Consider the following 25,419-nt stretch of genomic DNA (forward strand, 5'->3'; position numbering starts at 1 on the left):
TAATCGCTCGCCTTTATTTTTCAAGCTTTGCCTAAAATATTTGCAAATTAAATATTTTTTTATCAAAATTTTCAAATCGCTCGCTCGCCCCAATTTTTGAAGTCCAAAAATCTGTAGAACAAGAAATTAAATTGGTGTGGCCTAACCCCCACCGCATTTTTTGACAAGTTCAATGTACATCTATATGCCTGTCCCATTGAAGTTAGAACCATGTTTTTAAGAGACATAGGAAGGCCTCACAGAAAAAAATAAAAAATAGCCTTTTAAGACGTCAAAATCATTTGGAGTAGTGGAGAGTTGTCACATTAGCAAACAAACCACTACTTTTTTTATATGTAGCTGGCAATTGTCAATCAAATTTCTGTATGTTTTTTAACCCATTCAAATAAGGCCGAAGTAGGGTAGCTAGCCATTAACATCAGTTCTTAAGTTTTTCAAAATTAAATAAATAAAATAATTTTGATTCATATTACAATGGATTTTTTAATTTTTATCTTCAAATAATACAATTTTCTACATCTGCTTCTGCCAGTTGGTGGCTGCCACAATTTCTAACTATTCTGACACTTAGTCCAGTCAGAGCTTATATTTAAAACTCATATGAGTGAAAATTTCAACAAAGCTCACTCGATCTTTGCTTCTCTGATGAGAATATTTAGTTGATACAGATATTTACTTTTAAAATTACGCTTTTTATTGCTTCCACATCACGACATACATGACATATTATTACTTGAGACAGATACCACATATAAAATATTTGTTGATAAGAACAGTAAATCAAGAAAAAATCAAAACATCTGTCATTGTGCTCAATTTTGATATTGTGTGCAATACATCATCAGTTCTCGATAGTTGTGAATATATATAGTATGGTAAGCACGTTTGATATTAATAAAAGATTTAAAATTACGCAAATTGAAAAAAAGTATCAATTAACTACATGTATCATTTGACATTTGCCTCTAGAAAACATATTTTTTTTATGAATTTTAGCCTTATCGATCAAGTAAGGCATCTTTAACCGACATCATAGGAATTATCACTCAAAGATATTAATTTTAGATGATTTTAAATTATTGAACCAATTCTTATACATATACATGATATATGTTATAAGATGTTGTCACAGCTGTTATTAATATTTTACTGTCACAGTAACAATATTTAAGGGCATTTCTATTCCGATAATTGAATTGAATTAAATTTTATAGTTCATAAGATATGGCCCAAACTGCGTTCCATAGAATTTTTTTCATAGCCACATCACACCACATCTTACAATTGTGCATTACGTATGTGGACTTGACCTTCTTCTAAAGCTAAGTTTTGTTTACATTTGAAACCGTGCTATTTATATGCTATTTATGAAACAAGGGGATGTAAAGTTGGGGATGTTTTGGGAATAAGGAAAAGTAGGTTAAAATCGGAAAATATTATTTTTACTATCGTAAAATGTCTGAAAACTTGAAATGTTGAAATAAATGCTTGCTTGAAGCGAGTTTTTAATCTGACCTAGAAATATCGACAAATAGAAAACATGTGCTATTTCGCTAACAACTTTTATTTCAACCACGCTCATTGCTATCAAGAACTGATTACTATTGAGAACAGATGACTACACGTTACCCAATAATTTAAATATAATTATGATAATTATATAAGTAATTACTAGTAAGTCTATTGGGAGGATGTCAACAAATATCATCTACATCATAGGCCACTACCCGCAATGCCGTACTTTTAATAATTCAAAGGAAATTACATGGGGCTTAGTGTGGCATATTCTGAGACTCAGTAACAGGTCAGGAATAACCACCAATTGGTAGATTATACCTCAATTGACGTATAATCCACCAATTGACATATAATGGTATAGACCTGAGACTACTATACTAGACCAATTGGTGTATAATTCTTTGTTTTTCAAAACAAATTATTCCACCCAAATGGAGCATTGTTTTCTTAAAACCATATTATGGTATGAAAACTTGTCAAACATTCCTAGTATAGTATAGTGACATAACATATTGCATCTAATGGATAATTGTATTTGAAGTTTCTTCTGTTGTTATCTGGTCAATTCTTGATTGGCAAATTTACCGGTAATCACCTGTCAATGGACATCATTACTGTCTGCAGTCATGTGATCATGAGTACAACTCCACAGGTGAATGGAGCTCTTTGTTAATACTTGACTTTCATTATCAAAAGTCAATCATGGTCAATAGTACAAATGTTTCAACAAAAGAATTGTTGTACACATGCATTCTCAAGACATTCAGCAGGCTTTGACGTCACAAAACTGAAACTTTCGGAGCACTCAATAAGGGTCATGAAATAGGTTGCAAAAAAGTTGCAAAATCATGCTCCTATCTCACACTAGCATTTAATTACAAAAAACTTACATTATACACCAATTGGTCTATACCAATATACCTCAATTGGTGGATTATACGTCAATTGAGGTATAATTATCCACCAATTGGTGGTTATTCCCACAGGAGGTTGAAATCCTATCAATGAGGGTCTATAAATATGTCAACTCGACTATCACAGTAGAGCTTCGCTTCTCTCTACGAGAGAAGCTCTACTGTGATAGTCGAGTTGACATATTTATAGACCCTCATTGATAGGATTTCAACCTCCTGTGTTATTCCTGACCTGAGTAACATCAGATACGACAATTTTTTTTATACGTGATTTCACATTCAAAGCATCTTGTGTTATTTTTATAGCTGTACAAACCCTTTTAAATGGACTAGAGTTTCTGACCAGATAGTAAGCCGAGGCTAAACCACTGACACCACCACCTAAAATTACAGCTGTCATTCCTCCTCACATGTGTCGATTTTTATTTAGAGTTATTTCCCCTTTCAATGTTCCTGTTTATTGACGTATGGCGGGAGATATGATAAGGTCTGTCTCCTTGGAGTGAAAACAATCTCAAATACAGCTGCTACATGGTGCATGTAATATAAATACAGATACATTGTATATTTTCCATTTATATGAAAATTGAAACAACAGGTATTCTATTTATGACTAATTATTTGTAGAAGCAGAAAGGAGAAAAGGGGGAGGGTCTGGAACAGACATGGGGTAATCGTAATCAGTAATCGTAATCAGCTGTAATCGATTACATTTTGCAGTGTAATCCTATGTAATCAGTAATCATGCAATTTCTGATTACATGTAATCGTAATGTAATCGATTACATGGCAAAAAACAGGTGTAATTGTGATTACTTTTAGATTACTTTAAGATTACATTCATATGATTACTTGCTGATTACAAATCTTGTATATATATGAAAATAATTTTTGATAATACAAGATGAAAATAAGAAAATGTAAAGCTTGAATGAAAAATCATGAAACTAGTATTCCCAATGATGGGACCTTGTTTAATGTGATAAATTGTATAACAAGTTTGTATAACCAAGTGTTTTATTTTGTTAACAGTTTACTAAAGAAAATTGCCTCGCCAATATTTCTTTGTGAGATTGAGCTCTTATGATACAAGAATATGCCTTGAAAGCATTTATTTTCTTTGATTGAAAACTTCTGATATTAACTCCAATCTCATAAAAGTTTACCCAATATTTTTACATAACTACATTGAAACTCAAATGCAGAAAACATTTAGTTCCTATTTGACTTTGGTGGTCACCATGAATAAATGAGCCAACTTAATTCAAAATGGAAGTTAAAACCAGATTTCATTTATTGATTTTTTTTTAGTTTTCCATGAATTTGTGTATAATATGTGTTTTCTAATTTTTATTCTTTATTAACTTTAGTCTAACGGCTCATCAGTATAAACAAGTACATGTTCAGTATATACATATGACATAATATTACAAACAATATGCAGTGTAAACAATAGGTGATGTTAGAAGTTTGATCAATACAAAATATCTTTTATTACTCTAAACTGTTTCTTATTTTAAAGAAAAATGTATATACTTTCCAAGTTACAAAGCTGTTTTGTGCTTTCACCTGACAATAATTCTATTAATTAGATTAAGAATTAAAAAATTTCAAAGAAATAATGACAATCAAGCACTTTTAACTTTATTGATATTGTTATAAAGACAATAAAATTTTAATACCCAAGCTCACCTATTGTTTGTTAAAAATTAGGAAGTAGTGATTAACACCTGTAAAAACATTCCTGGATGTGTCAATTATGTCCCAACTGACAATAAAACTATACTTAATTAATTTTTCCTTATTTGTTCAAGTTTTTTGTTAATTGGGGAGTTGGTTAAAATTTGTAGAAAAAAAAATCAAGTTATGTCTTTTACATAAAGAAATGACACTTGTCTATAGCTATTTTATCAAATACACATGTTGCACTGTACTTGTCTTAATTCTTTTAAATAAGATGAATAAATTAAGGCTTTACAAAAATCACCAAAATTAGCTTTTTTGTGAGGATAAAAAGTTATAAAAAAAACTTTGTTATTGCAATATACAATGTAATCATAAGTAATCTAAAGTAATCATGATTACTTTAAAGAAAAGTAATCTAATGTAATCGATTAAATATTTTTAGCAAAGTAATTGTAATTTAATCGATTACATTTTAAAGTAATCCACCCCATCCCTGGTCTGGAAACTTTTGAGATGTTTCGCCCTTTCGACGGTTTCGGCCACGGCACCAGTTCTTCAACAGACGTTTCAGCCACACAACCATTTCGGCCACGGCACCAGTTCTTCCACAGACGCTTCGGCCATAGTCAATCCAACCAGAGACAAATATATATGGACCATAATTTGCTATTGGGCTCCGTTTCCTATAACTATAGAAAAAAGATAAAATTTGAATTACTGTAAGAAAAGTTGTAACTACATCTAAAGATGCCATTATTTTTATTAACATACAAGTGTATGCTACTCTTCCCTAGAAAAAAAATTGAAATAAACGAATTTCAAAGATTCTACAACCGTATTTTTGTGTCGTTTCTCGCGTTACTTTTTGCTTCCGAAGAGCATAACGCTGACTGATTTATAGATAATCGTCACCGGCAAATTCGTAACTTTTGCTTTCAAATAACAAAGAACATCGACCAATAAGAATAGTGAGAAGAAAATGCCGAGAACTATAAGTATTTATGTAGCAGAACAGTGGCGTGATTTTTGTGTCCGATTTCGTAACGCAAATTTTAGATGATGTAATCTGCTTTGTTGTAATAGAATTCTCAAAAACAATATGCAAATATGAACTCTCGCGAGATGTTCAAACAGGTAAATCAGAGATGATTTACATTCTTGTTTTGATCTTCGTAATAACTAAGTAAGAAAATGACGTTATCGTTATGCGTTACATTTCACACGAAACAGAAGTCCAGTTATTTATTAAAATTGTTTTTGTCCTTAAGTTCTAATCATTTCCGGTCATACGTGAAACATGTGACTAACATGTGATCACGCCCTTACAGCCGGACATACGATATACTAGTTCTAAACATTGTTTTTGTTTCCAACGGGATGTTAGCAAACAAAATCTGTAGACTTGTTTCGGCTTGTTTAAAAAAGGAAAATACAATTTTCAAAGAGATTGCGCCGGGGGTCTATTATTATTCCTATGTGCATAATGTTAAATACGATCTTGTGTGAAAATAAATGCCCAATGACTTGACAAAATCGATTTCAAATTTGACCGACGTTTAAACACACTACGTTTCCCAATAACGATGTAAAGGGTCCTTGGAAAATTCAATCGAAATTACGTCTCTTATCATGGTGCCGATGTTCGTTGGATTGATTTTGCTTCAGCAGTAAATATTACTGGATATTTTAGGTGAATAAAGATAATTAAATGAAAAATGCATGTTAATATACCGTTACACTAGGAATATACAAAGTTGGTAACTTTGTCACAATTTTTAATTATTTTTTTTTATTCATGTTCTGCAAACACTGTGGGCAAATATTCTTTATAAAGCACAAAAATGTCAGTATTCTCCTCAGAAACTAACAAAACCTTTAAATAGACTTATTAAAAGGGGATATAGTTACGATACTGTTGTCAGGTCATTAAAGATTGCATATTTTTGCTTTAACATTGATTCACTGATAGGGTCTTTGCATCGGAACTAAACACATTTATTTCTAAAAAAAAACGTTGTTGGCATGACACGGGTTATGTTCTTCTCATATATTTTATGATAGTATGATACTAAACCCCTAACGGGAGGGATTGTACCTGATATTCATATGATAAAGACATAATCTTTCAATCAGTTTGATTGAGGTCTGGAGCTGGCATGTCAGTTAACTGCTAGTAGTCTGTTGTTATTTATGTATTATTGTCATTTTATTTATTTTCTTTTGTTACATCTTTTGACATCAGACTCGGACTTCTCTTGAACTGAATTTTAATGTGCGTATTGTTATTCTTTTACTTTTTTACATTGGCTAGAGGTATAGGGGGAGGGTTGAGATCTCATAAACATGTTTAACCCCGCCGCAATTTTGCGCCTGTCCCAAGTCAGGAGCCTCTGGCCTTTGTTAGTCTTGTATGATTTTAAATTTTAGTTTCTTGTGTATAATTCGGAGTTTAGTATGACGTCCATTATCACTGTACTATTATGCATATTTTAGGGGCCAGCTGAAGGACACCTACGGGTGCGGGAATTCTCGCTACATTGAAGACCCATTGGTTGCCTTCGGCTGTTGTTTGCTCTATTGTCGGGTGGTTGTCGCTTTGACATATTCACCATTTCCTTTCTCAATTTTACTTTTCAGAAACGCAATAAATTTGTCAAAGGAAAACTAAACTTTTACCAGGCATGACTTGAAAGGATGTACTTTATTGATTTTAGCCCACTAAAGTAGGTTAAAATGTGGAAACCATGTAGATGGTGTACAGGTCACAAATATCACATGGTGCCTATTTTAAAGATTTTAATTCCAAGTTAAAAGTTTTTTTCTTTACTGGATTTAAAGAATTTTACATTGCCAATGATTTGGAATAAATTTTAAATAACTGGAATTTCAAAACCAAATATAAATATATTTTTTTGGCCAAAACATCAAGATACAACGATTATGGTATCCTGTATCAATGAAGAAAATATGGAAAATTCTGAATAAATTGTACTAATTGTTTTCAAAACAAGCACATATTTAGGAGTTTTATAATACTGTTACATTTAAGATGGATTTTAAGAAAAAGTATACTGTTCAGATTATTTTAAGCAGATTTTGCAATAAAATAAAACTAAAAAAATGCTTTCGGTTTCTTATGGTTTCCTGTCACGTTTAAAAAAAACTTTAATATAACATTGAAAATAGATTTTAAATATTAACATGAAGCAAGTAACACCAGTAATGGTGTTTATTTATGCCTTTTGAATTATATTGTGCAAAATAAAGAAAATAAAGATTGGTTTCCTGTTTGGTTTCCTGTCACGTAAACGGTGAATCAAAATGTATTAATTTTTTCTCGAAAAACTCAATTGTTCCATTCATACTCTTCTAACACCAACACAACCCACAAAATAAAAGTTAAAATTTTAGAACTTATAAAAAAGGATACAAAAAGAAACCAAAGGCCGAATACCAAATTATGGTCCATATGTCTGATACAGCATTTCTGGAATTATTGTCAATTTTTCATGCCTTTATGATGTCATTTACCAGATTGAAGGCACATTTGTATTCTTGCTCTATTATACAACCTTCATCCATGTATTCTTGCTCATTCATGAGGGTTGTCATGCCCTTGACCGTTAGTCGTCAAACAGGCATTTTCAGCTACCTGTACGTATACCGTTAGCATCAAATTGGTTAAAAATTTACAGTGATTAGTCAAAATATACTTATCGTGATTTGTTTCTGAATTTACTTTTTTAACCCTCTTGCTGCCGGAGGGACACATATTTCCATGGTTAAATTTATGCAAGCTTCTCATCAATGCTGTATCTCTTTCAATTAATTAAAAGAACAGTGTTATGTTTTTCTCCAATGGGTTCCAACATGTCCAAATGTAACAGTCATTATGTCGTGACGTCACATATCGAATGACATCGTTGTTTGGCATGTTACATCACCGATGTCGAGCTGTCATATTTTCCGCAATATGAAATGCAACCTTGAAAATCAGTCAGCAGCAAGAGGGATAATGTCTCGAAAAAAGCTATCCATGACATCACATTGAAAGAACTAGATTTTTTCAAATGATTGAAAAAATGATTACAAGTTTGCCAACATAATGTTTTTTAACACGCACAATCAGTAAATTAAAGTTCTTTTCAGTTCTTGCCTATTCACTGCCATGATGAAAGATTTGAAATATCGTGTGGAGAGACCACAGTATTTACGTATGACATTGGAGGATTGTTCCATGTGCCTGACAAATTTTACCGACCCTGTGTTCTCATCAGTAGCAGTATCTCAAATACAAGCAGGTTTGTTCTATGATAGATTTCTTGTCAAGACTTTTTTCCATTTACATTCTGCACATTTTTACTACAGTCAAATGTCAAGTTTATGTATGTACCAAAATCACTATGAAATGATTTAGAAAGAACTTAACTTTTAACATGTTTAATTGAATGAACTAAGAAACTGATATTTTAGATTGTGAAATAGAAGAATTGATGGATGTTCAGTGCAACCAGTTGGAGCTACCAGACTTTTGTCCCATTGAAACAGCCAGTCAGAGTGTGAAATTTGAAGATGCAGTTAAAAATCTGGCAGATAGTATTTATTATAGTACTTTTTCGGGTTCTGGTAAAATTCAGTCCCCTAAAATAGAACAATGGTAGGATAAAACTATAGAATTAGAAAGAAATTGTAAGGATTTATACTGTAAACTAATGTTTTCCCTTTATAGTCATGATAGTGATTTTTACTTCAATATGTTACAGTTTAAAAAAAATAGATACAGATAAAATGAAAATTGCCTTAATCATAATTCCCCCTCTACAAATAATGGAGTATACTGGTATTTCTCTCTCTGTAATACATTTTTATGCCATATTTTTCAGTTCATTATCCCATGCACATAATTTTATACAGATTTTTTCTGAGGAACTGCTAATCATATATGTAGCTTCTTCAAGTTCATGATGACATGACTTTCATCTACTTATGCCATCCTTTGTACACATTTTATTTCCAATTGGTTTTACATCCTGCCTAAACTTTTAACTTCAAATTAATGCACACAAACTAGTAACTTTCATCACATTAAAAATCAAAAACAATAATGCACAGGGATATAATTTATTGGCAATAACTCGCAGTGCATCTTGTTTTCAACTTGTTTCAAAATTTCTCACCACAAATATTTAAGGAATGACTGTAATATTTTTTCTATCTAGGAAGAAATAACATAAAAAATGTGGTGCACACTGAATAAGCGTGTAGCGGTTATTTAACAGTGTGCACCACATTTTTTATGTTATTTCGAATAGACAGAAAAAATAATACAGTCATCATGGTTATTCTTTATAATTTATAATCAGAAGACGTGTTACATCCAAAATTAAATTATTTAGAAATAACATGACATATGTCTTTTCTTTGACTGTGTTTACTTCCTTCCCAAAACTCTTGACAAAAGTCATTTATTCTGATTCCCACAATTGCAAGTATTGAATAAGTACTAAAACTGATTTTAAAATTAAGGAAAAACACAGACAATGTTTTATTCTACCTGTATTCCTTTTTTCAGAAATTCTAATTGAAGAATGATTTGTCCATCCAACAGTATGAAATGTGATCGTGATGTTGCTGCATATAACCTACAGTTGCTGTCACTATCATCTCTATGACTTATCATTATATGCTCCATATTACAGGAGATGATTGGGAGGCAAACTGCAATGACCTTGATAACTATCATTTGTCTGTTTTATTTGTTCATCTATCTGATATTGTTACATAAATATATATACTGTAGTAATCATCTTCTGTGAAAAGGGATGATTTGTCATTAGGTCTGTAGCTTTTTAATATTGTGTTTTACAGAGTTAGCAATTTTCACATTTGAGGGGAAGTAATTATGTAAAATTGAAGAGTTATACAGAGTTAGCAATTTTCACATTTGAGGGGAAGTAATTTCCTGTTTCATAAAAGTAAATTTTTGTTTTCTAATTTTGTGCTATTTTCACATTTCTTGATTGGTGTGAGAAAAATATTTCTCCTCACTAGTTCAATATCTGTTCTCGGCAAATGATTGGTCTAAAATTTAAATGTGATGTCAAATTTTCTCTGTTTCTTCTGAATTTTCCTATTGTAATGTCATGAAAAAAAGGCGACCAAGCCTGATGACGTCACATAAAAGTACACATCTTTCTTCAAATCTTTGAAAAGAAAGGACAAAACTCATTAAAGAAACAGATTACACCACTATAATTTGTATTATGATAATTCTCCACTCTATATAGTTAAATTTATTTGATTTTTAGTTTACATATGTTGATATAGTTGAGTAAAAATCATCACTCAGACAATTCTAAAATCTTACTATAAACACACACCTTGTTCAAAGTGAGATTCACATACATAGATATAGGGAGATGTGGTATGAGTGCCAATCAAGGATCCGGAAATTTTTTCACCAAATTTCGGTCATTTTCATATAACTTAAAAGTTGGTGCCCCTTTTCAAAAACAGATTGTCAAAATCTCATGACTGCATTAGTATGCTCCTACTCGAAGAATCAACGAACTTGTTTAACTGTTGCATCACGTTTACTTCATGATTTATCCTACCATTTTCCTAAAATCAATCAAGAGCAATTAAGGGAGGGCAACAGTTTAAGAATAAAATGATTTTAATGACTCAAAATCGTAATTTTCTCAGTCATCGCTTACTTTTCTTTCGATTCTGAAGTCGAAATTCAAACCGGATGTAATGCAACAATACTAAAACAAACAATTCCGGACTTATTCCCGGGATTAGTTTTGTTTATAAATCAAATTCACAGGAAAACATCGTTTTTTTTTAATATTTTACCTTTTAATAGTGTAAGAATATTAATGAAAATAGTTGCACTTGCTTAATTTAGCAAGAAATCATTTTAAATTTACGATTTAGTGTCAAATCTGCAGAAGAGAATTTTAGGCATGCATATCATAGTAAACAAAGCATGTGTGTTAGTAGTGAAAAAAACTTTTTTCTGTGTAAATTAAATCAAGTTTTAATTTAATTTTAAATCATAATTGACAATTGTCTTAGCAGAAAAGTAATTAAATAAGGAAGACAGTTGGTATTGAATTTTAATTTCTTTATAATATTAGTCCGGAGCTTGTGATTAACAGCCAGGTGTGAATTAAAAACACAGGTAAAAAGATAAGCGATCATTAGCCAATAGCTCCCCGAGGCACTAATATAGCTATTAGGAGGGCCCTCAGGATTATAACACTTTACTGGAGTGGCAGTTTAATTACATAAAATTGATAACAAAACAAAAATATGTTTAAAATGGCGATTTGAAACTCAATCTCAACAAAATGACCGAAATTATTTCTGTTGAAAAATAAAATTTGACCTAAATCCCAATAAATGATTTAGGACTTTTGAGTTTCCAAATCGGTCATGTCTGGCATATATGACCGTTTCCGGACCCTTGGTGCCAATGAGACAATTCTCCATCCAAATAACAATTTATAAAAGTAAACCATTATTGGTCAAGGTAGGGCCTTCAACACGGAGCCTAGGCTCAAACGGAACAACAAGCTATAAAAGGGCCCAAATTTACTAGCGTAAAACCATTCAAATGGGAAAACCAACGGTCTAATCTATATAAAAAACGAGGAAACACATATAAATTACATAAACAAACGACAACTATTGTACATCAGATTCCTGACTTAGGACAGGTGCAAAAATTTGCAGCAGGAATGATTAAACGTTTTAATGGTACCAAACCTTCTGCCTTTTTCTGACAATAGTATAGCATCAGAACATAGAAAAACACATGTATATATATATATATAGACTAAGTCTTTTGTCTGTTTTGGGTGTTTCAAAACCTTTGTAAGATGTCATTAGCCATTAAAGTGTGAACACTTAGTATCAACATGATGGATTTGGTTTAAAGACTAAAGCAGTTATTCAGTCATTGCTTTTTATCTATTTTTAGGCTGTCTGATAATTTTAAAGAGCATAAAGATAAGAATGTTGCAAGAAGAGAAATGTACAACTACTACTGTGAATGTTGTAAGTTTCACAGAGAAACACCTTGTAACCAGGCTACTTTTGGAAAGATTGTCAGAGTTGTTTTTCCCGGAATAAAGACCAGAAGAATAGGGATCAGAGGTCATTCCAGGTACATGAATGTGTATATTTTTTAACCAAGTCCTTCCTGCGATAGTTTCGTGAAGCATTTTGAAAATTGAAATATGGTAATCACATAATGCTTAGTACTAAGTTTTTTAGTTCTATTGTTACCATCATCAACAAACAATTCATAACCATTGATAGAAAGGGAAGAAACACAAAATAAAGATCAAAAGGCATTTGCTATTGATCCTTATGCACCAAGAAAACAGTAAATGCATTTGCTGTCAGAAAACCTCAAATCTTATTGTAAATTTCTTCAATAATGATGAAAAGAATTGTAAGTGTTCGCTACTATTATAGTTTAAAACAAAGCATTATGACGACATTTAAAGATAATTCTATTCTTTAAGTGATATTTTATTTTTATCTTTCACGACACAGGTACCATTATTTTGGTATAGGACCAGTCAATAACAAGGAAAAATTCTCTCCATCTATACCACACAGGTAGGAAAAATAAGCACTTTATTAATACTTTAAAGTGTATATATTACAACAGTTTCAGAAAAAATACCAACCTAAAATATTTCAAGAACTGATATAAAATAAAGTAAAATGAGATATAGTAATAATGTTTGTTTACACAATGCCATTTAGGCTACCTTGACATGTATAACTTACTAGTTTCGTTGCTGTTGGAACCTAATAACCATTATTGCCTTTTTGCAGAAGGTCTAAAGACCGATGATTTATCAGAAAGGCTTGATTTTGAAGAAACAATTAAATCCTCATGCACCTATACTTTTTTGTAAAACAGAATCAGTGTCTTGTATTTTTTTAAATATCTTTTTGGATTTGCTTTACTGTCATCGTGTATGGCAATTTTGTGTCGTTAAAAGAGAGTGCACACATTATTTGTTCTACAGTTCTTTCAAGATCATGTAAAAATATGTGTTTGCTTGACTTTGGTATTGAAAATGAAAACAATTTGATTTAGCATTTCTCAATTTATTTAATTGGAAGTTTAATAGTTATTCCTTTTGCTCAGAATCTTCTATCTGCTGTAGGTCACGTAACAGACTTTGTTTACGAACTGATATGTGCTCTCTTGCTTGTTTATATATCAATGTACATTTGTTTATTTAATTGGAGTATCATATTGGTAAACCTTTCTGTATTTGTGATTTGCAACAAGTTGTTTATCTTAATGTGGTAGTTTGTGGTATTAAGACTGGGCTTGTTTACGATGCGCTTTTTTTTCGTATGGAAACAGTGTAAAGGAAACTCTAGATTTTTACATTTTCTTCTTCTGGAAGATATATGACAAATTTTTGCTTTACCGGCACTATAACGCTTTGATTTGGTGGTGTTGTAATTTCAGAAATTATTGTATGCATTTATAATTGCGATTGTTTAAGAAAAGACAAAAATGTGAGATTATTTATTGTGATCCTAAAATCTGCATGTAGATATATCATTAAATGTACCAGATATCAGAATGCAAGTTCTTATTATTGCTATACTTACCCAGTCACATTGTTTGCAACAATAAAAACTAATTTCAAATTTTCACTATCAAATTTCAAAACAAATCAGATTTAAATTCTTCTGCAATAGTGCTGAAAATGATTTGTTTTTGTATGCAACATATAGATCTTCATATCTAAAATGGTCTTTTGCAAATCAATTATATCCTTTATCAATAAGTCATATAGTAACTTATGTTCTTAATTCACGATGTTCAAACGAACATAACATATTTATGTGCTAAATTGCTCTATTTTTCTTGTACAACTCTGCTCCTAATTTCTGTTCTAAACTGACTCATATTGTATATATGTATATAAATAAGACAAGAATAGTTCTGATACTAACAGGCACGGTGACCATTTCGATTTATTCATCATAATTCACAATCTACTAGTAATCAATTTTCTATAAATGTCTTTCATTTCATTTCATCAAACAATGTCCTAAACATCTCTGCATAAACACTTCATCATATCAAATCTATAAAATAAACATTACAAATCAGTATACTATATATACATATCCACTACAAACATCTTATACACATGTAACAATACAAAAAAAAAAAAAAATTGTCTGCAAGTCGAGTGGTCACCGCCCAGCCTTCGATAAACTTGAAAACCCGTTTTCAATCTATTATATACCTTACTAATTTGCATAACTAGTTTATTCTATTGTTAAACAATAGACTAAAATAGATCCGAAAATTCGTACGCATACCGCACATAAATTTATCTCATGATTTCTCTTATTTGGCAAGTTGACATTGCAGTTAAATGTCTGAAATATGTTTGATACAATAAATATTTGCTTGTGAAATTTGATATACAATTATTTTAATTTCAGATCATACTTTAGACATGAAGCAGATGATCACAACCCAGCAGTGGTATGTTTAGGCAAGGGTGGAAAGTATGTTGTGATTGGTCAGGTCAAAAGGGGTTTTCCGATACATAAGTGTTGAGATTATATCACTTCAAAGCAAATATTTCTAAAAGCCAAATGTTCATATAAAGCGTTAATTTAAATAATGAAGCTTGCAATGAATTTTTATTTTTGATTGGGAAGAAAATGTATAAAAAAAATCTAAGTTGGCCAATTAAAATCAAAGTAGGCATTAACCTCCATAAAGATGTCCAACTTAACTGAGATTTATATACAGTCAAACCTGAGTAAACCTGACCCTGAATAAACCAGTCTTCTGTCCATTCTGGCCGAAAATATAAATCCTGTTTTTTCCATTCAAAGTTTTTGTTAATATACCCTTTGTAAACCGGACCCTGCATATTCCGAATTTTGGTCTCATAATGCAGTCCCAATACTTTTAATGTCAGCAATTATTACCTGTCAAAACCAGTTTGTCTAATCAATTTTAAATGATTGATATGCAATCAAAACATATTTGTTTATACAATATGGCTTTTCAGGATAATCAATTAGCCAGGTGAGGTGTTAAAATGTGAAATTACAATTGTACAGTAGTGAGCTGTATTATGTATTAAAACACAATAAATGTGTTAATTAAACTAAAAACACACCCAATATATCTCAGATTCAACTTGCATAGTTAATAAGTTATATTTGCATATATTGTATATTTTTTTTTCATTCTGTTTTCGAAATCCTGGGTTCCCTGTTATGAACCCCTAAACTAATGACCCTGATAATGAAGTACATGAGGATGACAATGATCAATGGACAGTGTACACTGAACGACAATGTTTCGATCGTGATGAAATTTCCTTTAACAATATTCTTGCTTTCAAATCGGTAATACCAACGTTGGAAATGAACAATTGTGGAAGTAAAACAAAACTTGCATGTTACAATCCAAACAACGCGAGTTTTATGATGCAAATGAATAACAAAGTGATTGTGAAATTAACAAGTCAGAGACTAATGCTACTGAAGTCTATTTGACATACAAGGATATGTAAAACATGGTTAAAATATTACGAAATTTTAATTCGAAGAACAACCAGTTTCTAAAAAATGTATAGCCAATGCATATGCAGATTCAAAACAACGATCATACGAAGTTATTACGTTATTGTGTTTTGTATTTTAATTTATAAGAGGGTGGTAAAGGGTTATTTTCGTGCAACATGATCGCCATTTTTTATTTCACGTTCAACGTGTTTTTACTTTTTTATTTGACGTTCAGTTGTGCAAGACGGGTGCCTCGTTCTACGTGTTCTGCTTATTTAGTTTTACGTGCATCGTGATTTTCAAAGTCTTATTTTGCGTGCTTGGTATTTTTCGAATAAAATTCAAACACTTGGCAGGGATCGTCAAGAAATACTTTTTAAAAGCCGTAAACCAATTATGTCATAAATGTGTATACTAAATCGGGAATATCAAGTAAAACAAAGAGTTAATATATACAAGAAGATAGTGACTCAGTCACAAAAGGTTCACATAAAAGTATTTATTTTTCGTGCAACGTTCATTACAGAAACTATTTCACGTTCAACGTGAAATTATGTCTTATTTCACGTTTTTTTTCGTGCAAGCACCCCCCTTTACCACCCTCTTATAAGTCTATACATTTTTTGCAATTAACAATCAGGCAGAACTTTTACATGCAATATATCAGACGTCACAAGTCAAATACTTCCAGTCAAAACAGAAACCTGAATAAACAGGCTCACTCTCTAAACCGGCCCTTTTTCATAGTCCTGTAGCCGACCGGTTTATACAGTTTTTACTGTATAATCATATTACATGTATACACACTTAGTATGCAGAATCAGTCTGTAGTGTACATAGATTCCAAGATGAGCCATACAGGTTATTTGGAATTAGTTTTAGTATACTTTATTTGTAGGTGCTACAGAGTCCAGACAGAGTGAGACCTAACGGATATCACGATGTAGAACTATTTTTGGCAGATTTTCCAACTATTGAAACCGTAGCTATTAAATGTAAACACAAGATTCTGGTATGTAGATACACATTTCGTATAGTTACAGGAGAAAAGATAATTTGAAAGAAGAAATAAAATGTTAGCTTACATGTTCCTCTGTGAGGACAACCTGAGCTGTAGTTATTTCTTTGCTTTCTTCATCCATCTGTTGTTATTTCATTTCATCATAATTGTCAAGAAACCAGGCAAGTTTGAATTGGACTTTGAAGGAACAAAAAAAGGAAGGTCCTTATGAAAATGGCTCATATCATTCTGATCACATTGTAACATGGCTGCAAATGTCAATATATAGTTCTGTTTTTAATAATCTCTGGAATTACAAAAGTTAAATGTTTTGAAGCTTGAGGAGATTGATTGATGGAAGAGCAGGCAAATTTAGTGGCATTAGAGGCATATATTTGTAGATTTGATACTGTTAATTCAGAAGTAATTGTGAGGGTTTTATTTATGTGAATAATGACACTGGATGAGTATTGCAAAAATAAGGACTTTTATTCTGATATCCTTTACATATATCTATCTGCAGCTTTTCCTGAAATTGCAATCATTTATCTATAATTTTTGTCCGCTCTCCTAAAATGGCAATCATAAATGCATGCAATATTTTCTGATTTTACTGTACCGTTGATTCACAATTATTCATTGGATACCAATTTTTGTGAATTTTTTAAGGTTAGGTGAACTAAGGAAATTTAGATATTCAATGAAGTATTTTCTATAGGCTTACAAGTGTGTAAACTTTGGCAAAACCTCAAAATCAAATATCCACAAAAATATAATTTTCTCAATCAATGAATAAACACCTCCTGGCATGTCACATGATAGAAATCTCATGAAAAAAAAATCTGATGCTGTCATGACTCCTCTAAAAGTAATTTGAACAGAAGAAAGGATTTAGAAGATTAATTTAACTTTGCCAATATATAAATTAACATGTTTTAACATTCTTTTACAGGCATTTGAATTTTTACAGATGTACAAAGATCATGCTGTCACATTAATCAGTTCTATTGTTAATGTAGAATTTGACAAGGTATTGACTTCAAGTTTTTCTGTCTTTATTTGCTAAAATGATCTTTTGCTAGGCATAATAACCAGAAAGCGGTTGAACTTTTAAAAACAAAGGACACAAAATACCAATCTTAGGAGTACTCACAGTTATTGAAAGGTGGTTTAAAGCAAAATAAAATAAATCATTTTGTCCCAGACTAAAGTATGATTTAAGACACAGTTTAAAGATGTCATTAACAGTACCAGAAAAGCATTACCTTAATGAAGAATTGATTTGAGGGTAATTGCACAAAAAATATATATATGTATATTATAATTGTTTCCTGCCTCCTGTCAGAAAATATTCAGGACATCTAGGTAGGTAAAAAAATGTTTATATAATGACCTACCACATAGTTGTCCTGGCCATATAGTTTTACTGTTATCTGCCATTCCACAGCAAACAGTTAAACAGATTTTTTTCTAAAAGCCTTCAACTATTGAGCTAATTTGACTAATGAGACCACTATGATGAGACACATTTGGTTCCACTCCTCTGTATTTTACAGATATTACAGGATTTGAACTTGTGAACTGGTCCATTTCTGTAGTTTACAGATCTATTTGAAAAAATGTTTTACAAAGACCAATATAGGGAAATAATTTTGAATTTAACAGTGATTAACTTACAGTTTTCTTAAGGTGTTATAGAGTACGCATGAATATTAAGTAAATCTATGATTCTATTTGTAGGCAATAAGATGTATATCTGAGTTCTGGACAGGCCTTCCTGTAAAGATGTATCCACTTCTTAACCAATCAGACTTTGTATCAGTTGTAGAACAATGTGATTTATTGGTGTACTTTGTTATAAATGATATTCTGGTACCAACAGTCCCCTATGTTGTCAACAAGGGGTATGTACCACTAGTTAAAACAGTGCTAAGTAGAAATAGTTGAACATGTATTCCCTTAACAGGAGGATAGGCTTTTTTACAAAAATCATTCCACTCACTTTAAAAATCATAGTTGTTTTGGGCCATACTAATGCTTAAAGTTTTGACTTTTACTGATTTCTTCCTGTAGAATTTAATACTGTGTCATGCTTATGTTCCCCCTGTTGTCTTGGTTTCTTTCCAAGCTCTTGTCTTAGCTTCATAATACATTTGATTATTTTATACTTTTTATTATTTCAGGATAACAGAGTCAGTGTCTCCCCCCCCCTCTTGTTTAAGTGTCTTTCCCCCTTTTATCTTAGTTAAGTGATTCATTCTAATTGTTTTATTATCTCAGGATAACAGAGGCTGTGAAGAGTCTGCTACACTGTTTACCAGAATGTTTGACCAATAGCTTGATTCTGTTACCTGATTTACTAAGAACACAGAAATTAAAAGGTGAGATTAGTTAACTGACTCAATGGTGTAGTATTTGACTATATTTACAACAATCTTGTATTTTATATTTATATTATATCTTATATTCAACACGCAAAAAAGGCTAATTTGAAAGTACAAAGGACACCAACCACAAAGTCAGGAAGGTTCCAAAAAAAATACATATACAAACATAGTCAAGGATGAACAACACCTGGTGAAGAAACCAGATTTAGTATATGTGCGAAATGTGGAAAGGACTATAAGTTATATGGTTCGCTAATGACCCCCTGCAGATCCATAGAGGGTTAGTAAAATCCATAGGGGGTGAGGCCGGAGGCAAATCCCCTTTTGATTTTATTCACCCTCTATGGATCTTTAGGGGGTCAGTAGTTAACAGTATAACGAATTTATTGCACGCTGGACTTTTTTGCTGCGTTTTGTTAAAAGATAAACAATGAAACACACAAGGTTAAAAGATGACGTCACCATTAACGTATCATGAACCCCCTATGAAATTTACTAACCCCCTACGGTCTCATAGGGGGTCACCATGTGACAGCTTAAAACCAATCACAACGTGATAATTTACCTGTGGTGCAATAAAGTTACATAGCACACCAACCACCAACTCAAATTGCTTCTAAAAAAAAAAATATATACGAATTAAGATAAGGACGAACAACACATGGTCAGGAAAGCCTGACTTAGTACACACCAAATGTGGTAGCATTCAATATAACAAGTAGTTTATATGTACTTTGATTCCTAATCAGGTGAACTATCATAAAGGTTAACTGTATTATTTGACCAAATAAGTATATGATTTGCTTCAATACATCTTTAATTCAGAATTTGTTTTAATAAGAAACTGTGGCCAACTTTAACCAAAAGGTCATATCGGTAGTCTATTCATTACCACTTTTATCCACATTTTGAACAACTGGGTCCTGATGTCAAACCTCATTTTTAGCATCAATTTCTGCAGTTAGCTTTAAACACACGAAAACTATTATTGTGGTCATTGTGTGATATCTGTGCTAGTGACAATGGGATATTCCTTGGTCTTTTGAGACTGTAACCTTTAACCTGCAGCACCGTTATGAGTACTGTCAGTCAATGTGAGAGAATTTGCTATTTTATTTGGAAAAAAGAGAGAATGGAGGGGTTTACTTAGTAGGGCTTATCTCAATCTTTATTTTCAGTTTACCAAGAATTTCAAAAGAGTATTCAGAAGCAACTACATATCAGTTGTATATACACTGTAGCATGTGTTGTACTGAAGAATCAGGATGTAGCAACTAAATTGCTTACTGAATGGAAACACATGGATAGCAATGAAGTATATGGGAGGATTTCTACAGTTGTTCAACAAATTGACTTAAAAGATGTTCTTTTTTGTAAGTACTTGCTCAAATTAAAAGGAATGAATTAGCTGAATTAACTTTTGGCTATTAGGTTTTCTGCATACATAGCGAATTCATCAATTATGAGCAGTTGGTCAGTTTTTAAAGATATTTTTTGAAAGTAAACTAAAACATTTTTGTTATTGAAGAAGACTGATTTCAAACCAGTGATATCCATGAACCATTTTATGGTGGTGCACTACAATAGTTTATAACCATCTTGTGGTATTCAAATAATATTCTTGTTGGTTAAAGGAGTAGGTCCAGTAAGGGCTGATTTTGGCCTCAAATTTCAGGTTCATCTGGAGAAAGATTTTGGACACTTTTTAAACACATAAGTGTCTATTTCAGTTGATTCAATTAGTTTATGGGAAAAATTTTAACTGATTTAGTCATTAAAAACGCTCCGATTCAGGCCTAAATATGAAAAATCTATCAAATATGCCAAAAATTGTGACTTTTCAGATGTTTTTTTGTCAAAAATGAAAGTGGCCGCATACGTGTTCATCCTCGACCTTTATATATGTTATGTATTATCATCAAATACAACTTACAATTCAATATTAAGAATGAACACAAATGCAGCCACTTTCATTTAAGACAGAAACCGTCTAAAATTTAACTAAAATTCTAAAATTGTGAAGATTTCCATAATTTAGCATGACTTTTATGATACCCGATATATGTGGATTGTATTGCCAAAAAACAGCCCATATTTATGTAGCAGAAGCATTCTACTTTCCAATAAACAACCCAAAGTTTACATTTTAACAATTCTGTAAAACTGCTAAATTTAGGGGCCAAAAAGGGGTCTTACTGAACCTACTCCTTTGACTGCCACCTTGGTTAAGAAGTGGGTTACAAATTGAATCAGAAAAAAATAGTAATGTTTGTAAGTATTGAGCTAACATATATAAATTGAAACAAAGCAAAGATATTGACCAAATAGCTGAAAATCTATAAGTTGCTTTTGTCAGGTTTTGTTTGTGTGGTTTTCTTGGTAAAAATAACAGAATTATATATTAAAGGGACAATTATTATAAAGACGTTTTTAAAAGGATAAGGTCAATTCCAGCTCTAATACACTGTGATGTGAGAATTTTTAAACGCTGATCAGGGTGGTACAGGTGCATTAATATAAATCAGTACATGCTCAAAATGCTAAAAGCCATAAGGCAAGGGGGAGAACTCTGGTTATTCAATATCTAGAAGGTTTTTTTTTCTATAAAATTTTTCTTTTTTACAGATATAAAGAAAATAGAAATGATATTAAATAGCAAGGAGGACATACCTGAACAATTAACAAGACTTGTGCACACAGTGTTACAGACATATTGGAAGTCGGTAAGTGTATGACTATTCAAGAACTAGTACAGAAAATCTTTAATTTATAGAGGCCTTTTATTTCCCCTTCTTTCACATGGTTTAAAAGTAAAAATTGAAAAAATCAGTGATTTGAAGATTTTCAGCGCAGCTGACCCTTGCCCCTAAAAAATCAGAACAATACATATATCATAAGGATTTTAAACTTTTCCTAAAAATCAATGAGCCAATAGACCACTTTCAAGTTTGTCCGTCAATTACGCACGCCTTTATGACGTCATTTACCAGATAGAGGGGATTGCCTGTATCCTTGCACTCTAAACGTTTGTCAAGCGTCTTAGTGGTCGTCATTGTGCAGGATTAACCAGAAATAATATTTGTTCTGTAGGTACTTAATCAAGATTCCCTAATGACAGCAGTGCTAAAAGACAATTATGAGAATTCAATTTGCTGAATAATTCTAGCAATATCTATATAGCTTTATAGTTTTCCAACCACTCGCTCAACATTGGAGCGGAAGTGAGGACGCCCCTAAATGCACAAATGATGTTCACCAAAACCAAAGTTTTTAACGGAAATGGAAATGCATCAAACTCAAAAGTTGTCTATTTCTTCATCATGTCAAAACAATTTATTAGAGGCATTCATCAAAAAATGTATACCACTGCATAGAGTATGATACAATATTTCTCTTCTTGAGACAATTCAATTTTAAAATTAAAATTTGAGGCTTATCCCTCATATTAAATCTTTTTATAAAATGTAACATTGAGAGAGGAAATATCAAATTTTGCAAGGTATGCAGTTATGAAATCTGTCTTGTACGATTTTTGTCTCCACTTGACTAAATCCAAAAAGGAGACTTAGGAATGCTGTTTCTGGTATCAGTGTTGGTTGTGGCATACACAGTGGCAGCCATTTCTTACAGCTTTTGAATACTTCAATTTCAGGGGAACCACTAACATGACTAATGGTAAATGAATGAAATTTGATTTATGCAGTTTAATAGTCATTGGCACATCTTATTTCCATAAGGTTTTTTGGCCCAACCTCCTCAGTCATGGTTAATTGACTTTAAAACAATTGCTTAGTTTAAATGTGAAGGTTTAAGTTATGAAAATTATATGTCAAAGATATTATTTTTTAAAGCATTGACACATCAACTTCCATCGAAATTATTCTATCCCCTCCTATGAGTAATGGTTCATTGACTTTCAAACTTGAGTACAAGTTAATACTGAAAAATTTGTGATTAAGTCAATTTCTGTATGCTTGATATATATCATTTCTAAAACCGTAAATTTAAACCCATCTGAAAATAAAATATAATTGCCAAATGTATAAAAGATATGCATACAGTATTAAATACACTTGAAATTAAAACACGTCTATTACCCTAACAAGATTACATACAGGCAGCACATGTGTAAACATTTTATTTATAAATGTAAGAGGTAACATTTCGTTTCATTCTTTTAAGTATGGGACATGTATTGTACTCATGTCTTTTAAATGTTGACTACTAGTTAAAATAGATGTATTTTTTTGTATGAACAAAGGATGCACAATACAGTGCTTATTCTGGTTTTCCATTAACTTTTCTGATTGATGAATGTTTACTCTTACAGACTGACAGACAGAAACCACAAATTCAGTTGTTTGTCCTACAATGGTCATACATCAGTGGACAAATCATACAACTTCTTGCTGAAGAACATTCCTCAGTTACAGGTAAACTTTAATTTATTGCATAGACTTTTCTTGTACAAATATGTCCACAGGGCAAGTGAGAGCTTTTTTCATTCTTTTTCAACCAGCTTATACTTAACTTTTTTCTCTGAAAGCACTGGTGCAATTGAGGTAAAAACTTAGTCAAAATTGTTCAAAATTGGATGGCATCAATATTAAAGAATTCCTATTAGGAAATCATTACACATATCTATATAATAATTAATTTTCGCATTTTAATGGAATCTTCAAAAAATTCGCCAATTAATTTCTGAATTGATAAACATTGAATGAAGTCAAACTAACATGGGGGCAGGGGGGGGGGGGGCAGGACTTGTTTTCTGGACGTCAGGATCTGTTGTTTTTAAGCTTGGGATTTCATGATTAATCCTTTCAGGATCTGGGAATTTTTTTTTCAAATTTCAGGATGTTGGGATTTAAATTTCTTTCTATTCAGGACCTCAGGATGTCATGTTTTTAAGCACTGGATTTCGGGATCAGGACACCTCTGACCCCCCTCACTAATTGAAAGCTGTTTTCCTAAGTTTACATAATCAACATACTATATTTACAAAATATAAATCAAAGTGAAACAAAAGATTAAGATTTATGGTAAATATAAAATAGAATCAATAAATATGTATACTTATATACTGATTCCATATTTTACAGGACTATTTTTGCTGTTAGAAGTGCTGTGTAAAGACTACTTAATGTTCCTGATTGAAAAGCATGTAGAGATTTAAGAAGCAATATGATAGTTGCAAAATTTAAAACTACATGTATTTGCCATTCTGTGTGCAATTAATGCTGAAATTTAAGTTTTTATTTGTTTGAAAAAAGCTGTTACAACAGAACATGTGAAAATGTGAATATTTGTATAGAGTTGTGAACAGGCAATATTTAATAAATAAACAATAAAGAAATTATACATGTGTTACAATTGAATGCTCATATCATACGATTCTGTAATGATTTGAAAAGAAAGCATGATGGGATAGATGTCAGTAAGGTCAAATTTTAGATTAAACACCAAAAAGAAATATCTCTCAGACTCTTACTGTATATTGTTTTTTTTTCTTCTTACTAAAAAGAGTTAAATTTTCTTTGTATATTTTTTTCACTGATTGATTAAATACAGTCAAAAATATCACTACAATGTAATCATATATATATTTATATAAAAAGAAGAGTTCTGAATTAGATAAACTTTATCAATTGACAGAAAAAAAGATCATGAATATTATAAATATGAGGAGCTACAAATTGAAATCCATTGTTGATCTTGTATCTTTGATCAAAGGTCCAAGTGAGCTTTTCTCATCACTTGGCGTCCGTCGTCCGTTGTAAATTTTACCAAACTTGGCCACAATCATTATAAGGGTATCTAGTTTTAAACATGTGTCCGGCGATCTGGCCAACCAATCAAGATGGCCGCCATGGCTAAAAATAGAATATAGGTTTAAAATGTACATTTTGGCTTATGACTCTAAAACCAAAGCATTTACAGCAAATCTGACATATGTAAAATTGTTCATTAGGCCAATCCGTTGTTAGGTTGCTGCCCTAAAATTGGCAATTTTAAGGAAATTTTGTCGTTTGTTGTTATTATCTTGAATATTATTATAGATAGAGATTAACTGTAAACAACAATAATGTAGAGCAAAGTAAGATCTACAAATAAGTCAACATGACCAAAATGGTTAGTTGACCCCTTCAGGAGTTATTGCCCTTTATAGTCAATTTTTAACATTTTTTTTGTGAATTTTTGTAATCTTACAAAAATTTTCTCCTCTGAAACTACTTAAACAAATTTACCCAAACTTGTCCACAGTCATCATTAGGGTATCTAGTTTTAAAAATGTGTCTGATGACCCTGCCTGCGAAACAAGATGGCA

At 31.6% G+C, this 25,419-nt stretch overlaps 3 protein-coding genes across 3 annotated transcripts in view; 2 read left to right on the forward strand and 1 right to left on the reverse strand.

Annotated features, from left to right (window-relative positions):
* LOC139517517 (protoporphyrinogen oxidase-like) overlaps positions 1-2,898 on the reverse strand; it is a 17,686-nt gene extending 14,788 nt beyond the window's left edge. Inside the window, exon 1 of the mRNA XM_071308675.1 lies at positions 2,749-2,898. Coding sequence (XP_071164776.1) covers positions 2,749-2,832 — 84 coding nt within the window. The 5' untranslated portion in view covers positions 2,833-2,898. The remainder of the gene's footprint in view (positions 1-2,748) is intronic.
* LOC139517536 (arylacetamide deacetylase-like) overlaps positions 1-25,419 on the forward strand; it is a 572,982-nt gene that overhangs the window by 93,322 nt on the left and 454,241 nt on the right. The window lies entirely within an intron of this gene.
* On the forward strand, positions 2,888-24,450 carry LOC139517516 (transcription factor RFX4-like). The gene is made up of 14 exons (XM_071308672.1): positions 2,888-2,966; positions 8,268-8,419; positions 8,592-8,775; positions 12,106-12,291; positions 12,687-12,752; positions 14,622-14,664; positions 16,603-16,716; positions 17,657-17,734; positions 18,445-18,608; positions 18,985-19,085; positions 20,270-20,464; positions 21,717-21,814; positions 23,422-23,524; positions 24,194-24,450. Exons 2-14 carry the CDS (start codon positions 8,287-8,289, stop codon positions 24,265-24,267), a joined length of 1,539 nt encoding a protein of 512 aa, XP_071164773.1. The 5' UTR covers positions 2,888-2,966; positions 8,268-8,286; the 3' UTR covers positions 24,268-24,450.

The sequence above is a fragment of the Mytilus edulis genome, chromosome 3 (genome assembly GCF_963676685.1).
Source record: "Mytilus edulis chromosome 3, xbMytEdul2.2, whole genome shotgun sequence".
Taxonomy (NCBI): Eukaryota; Metazoa; Mollusca; class Bivalvia; order Mytilida; family Mytilidae; genus Mytilus; species Mytilus edulis.

Excerpts from the sequence above, each read along its gene's own strand:
- LOC139517516 (XM_071308672.1), top strand. The coding sequence starts at position 8,287 with ATGATGAAAGATTTGAAATATCGTGTGGAGAGACCACAGTATTTACGT. Across the intron at positions 12,753-14,621 it reads TCTCCATCTATACCACACAG|ATCATACTTTAGACATGAAG; the intron begins GTAGGAAAAATA and ends TTTTAATTTCAG. Across the intron at positions 21,815-23,421 it reads TACAGACATATTGGAAGTCG|ACTGACAGACAGAAACCACA; the intron begins GTAAGTGTATGA and ends TTACTCTTACAG.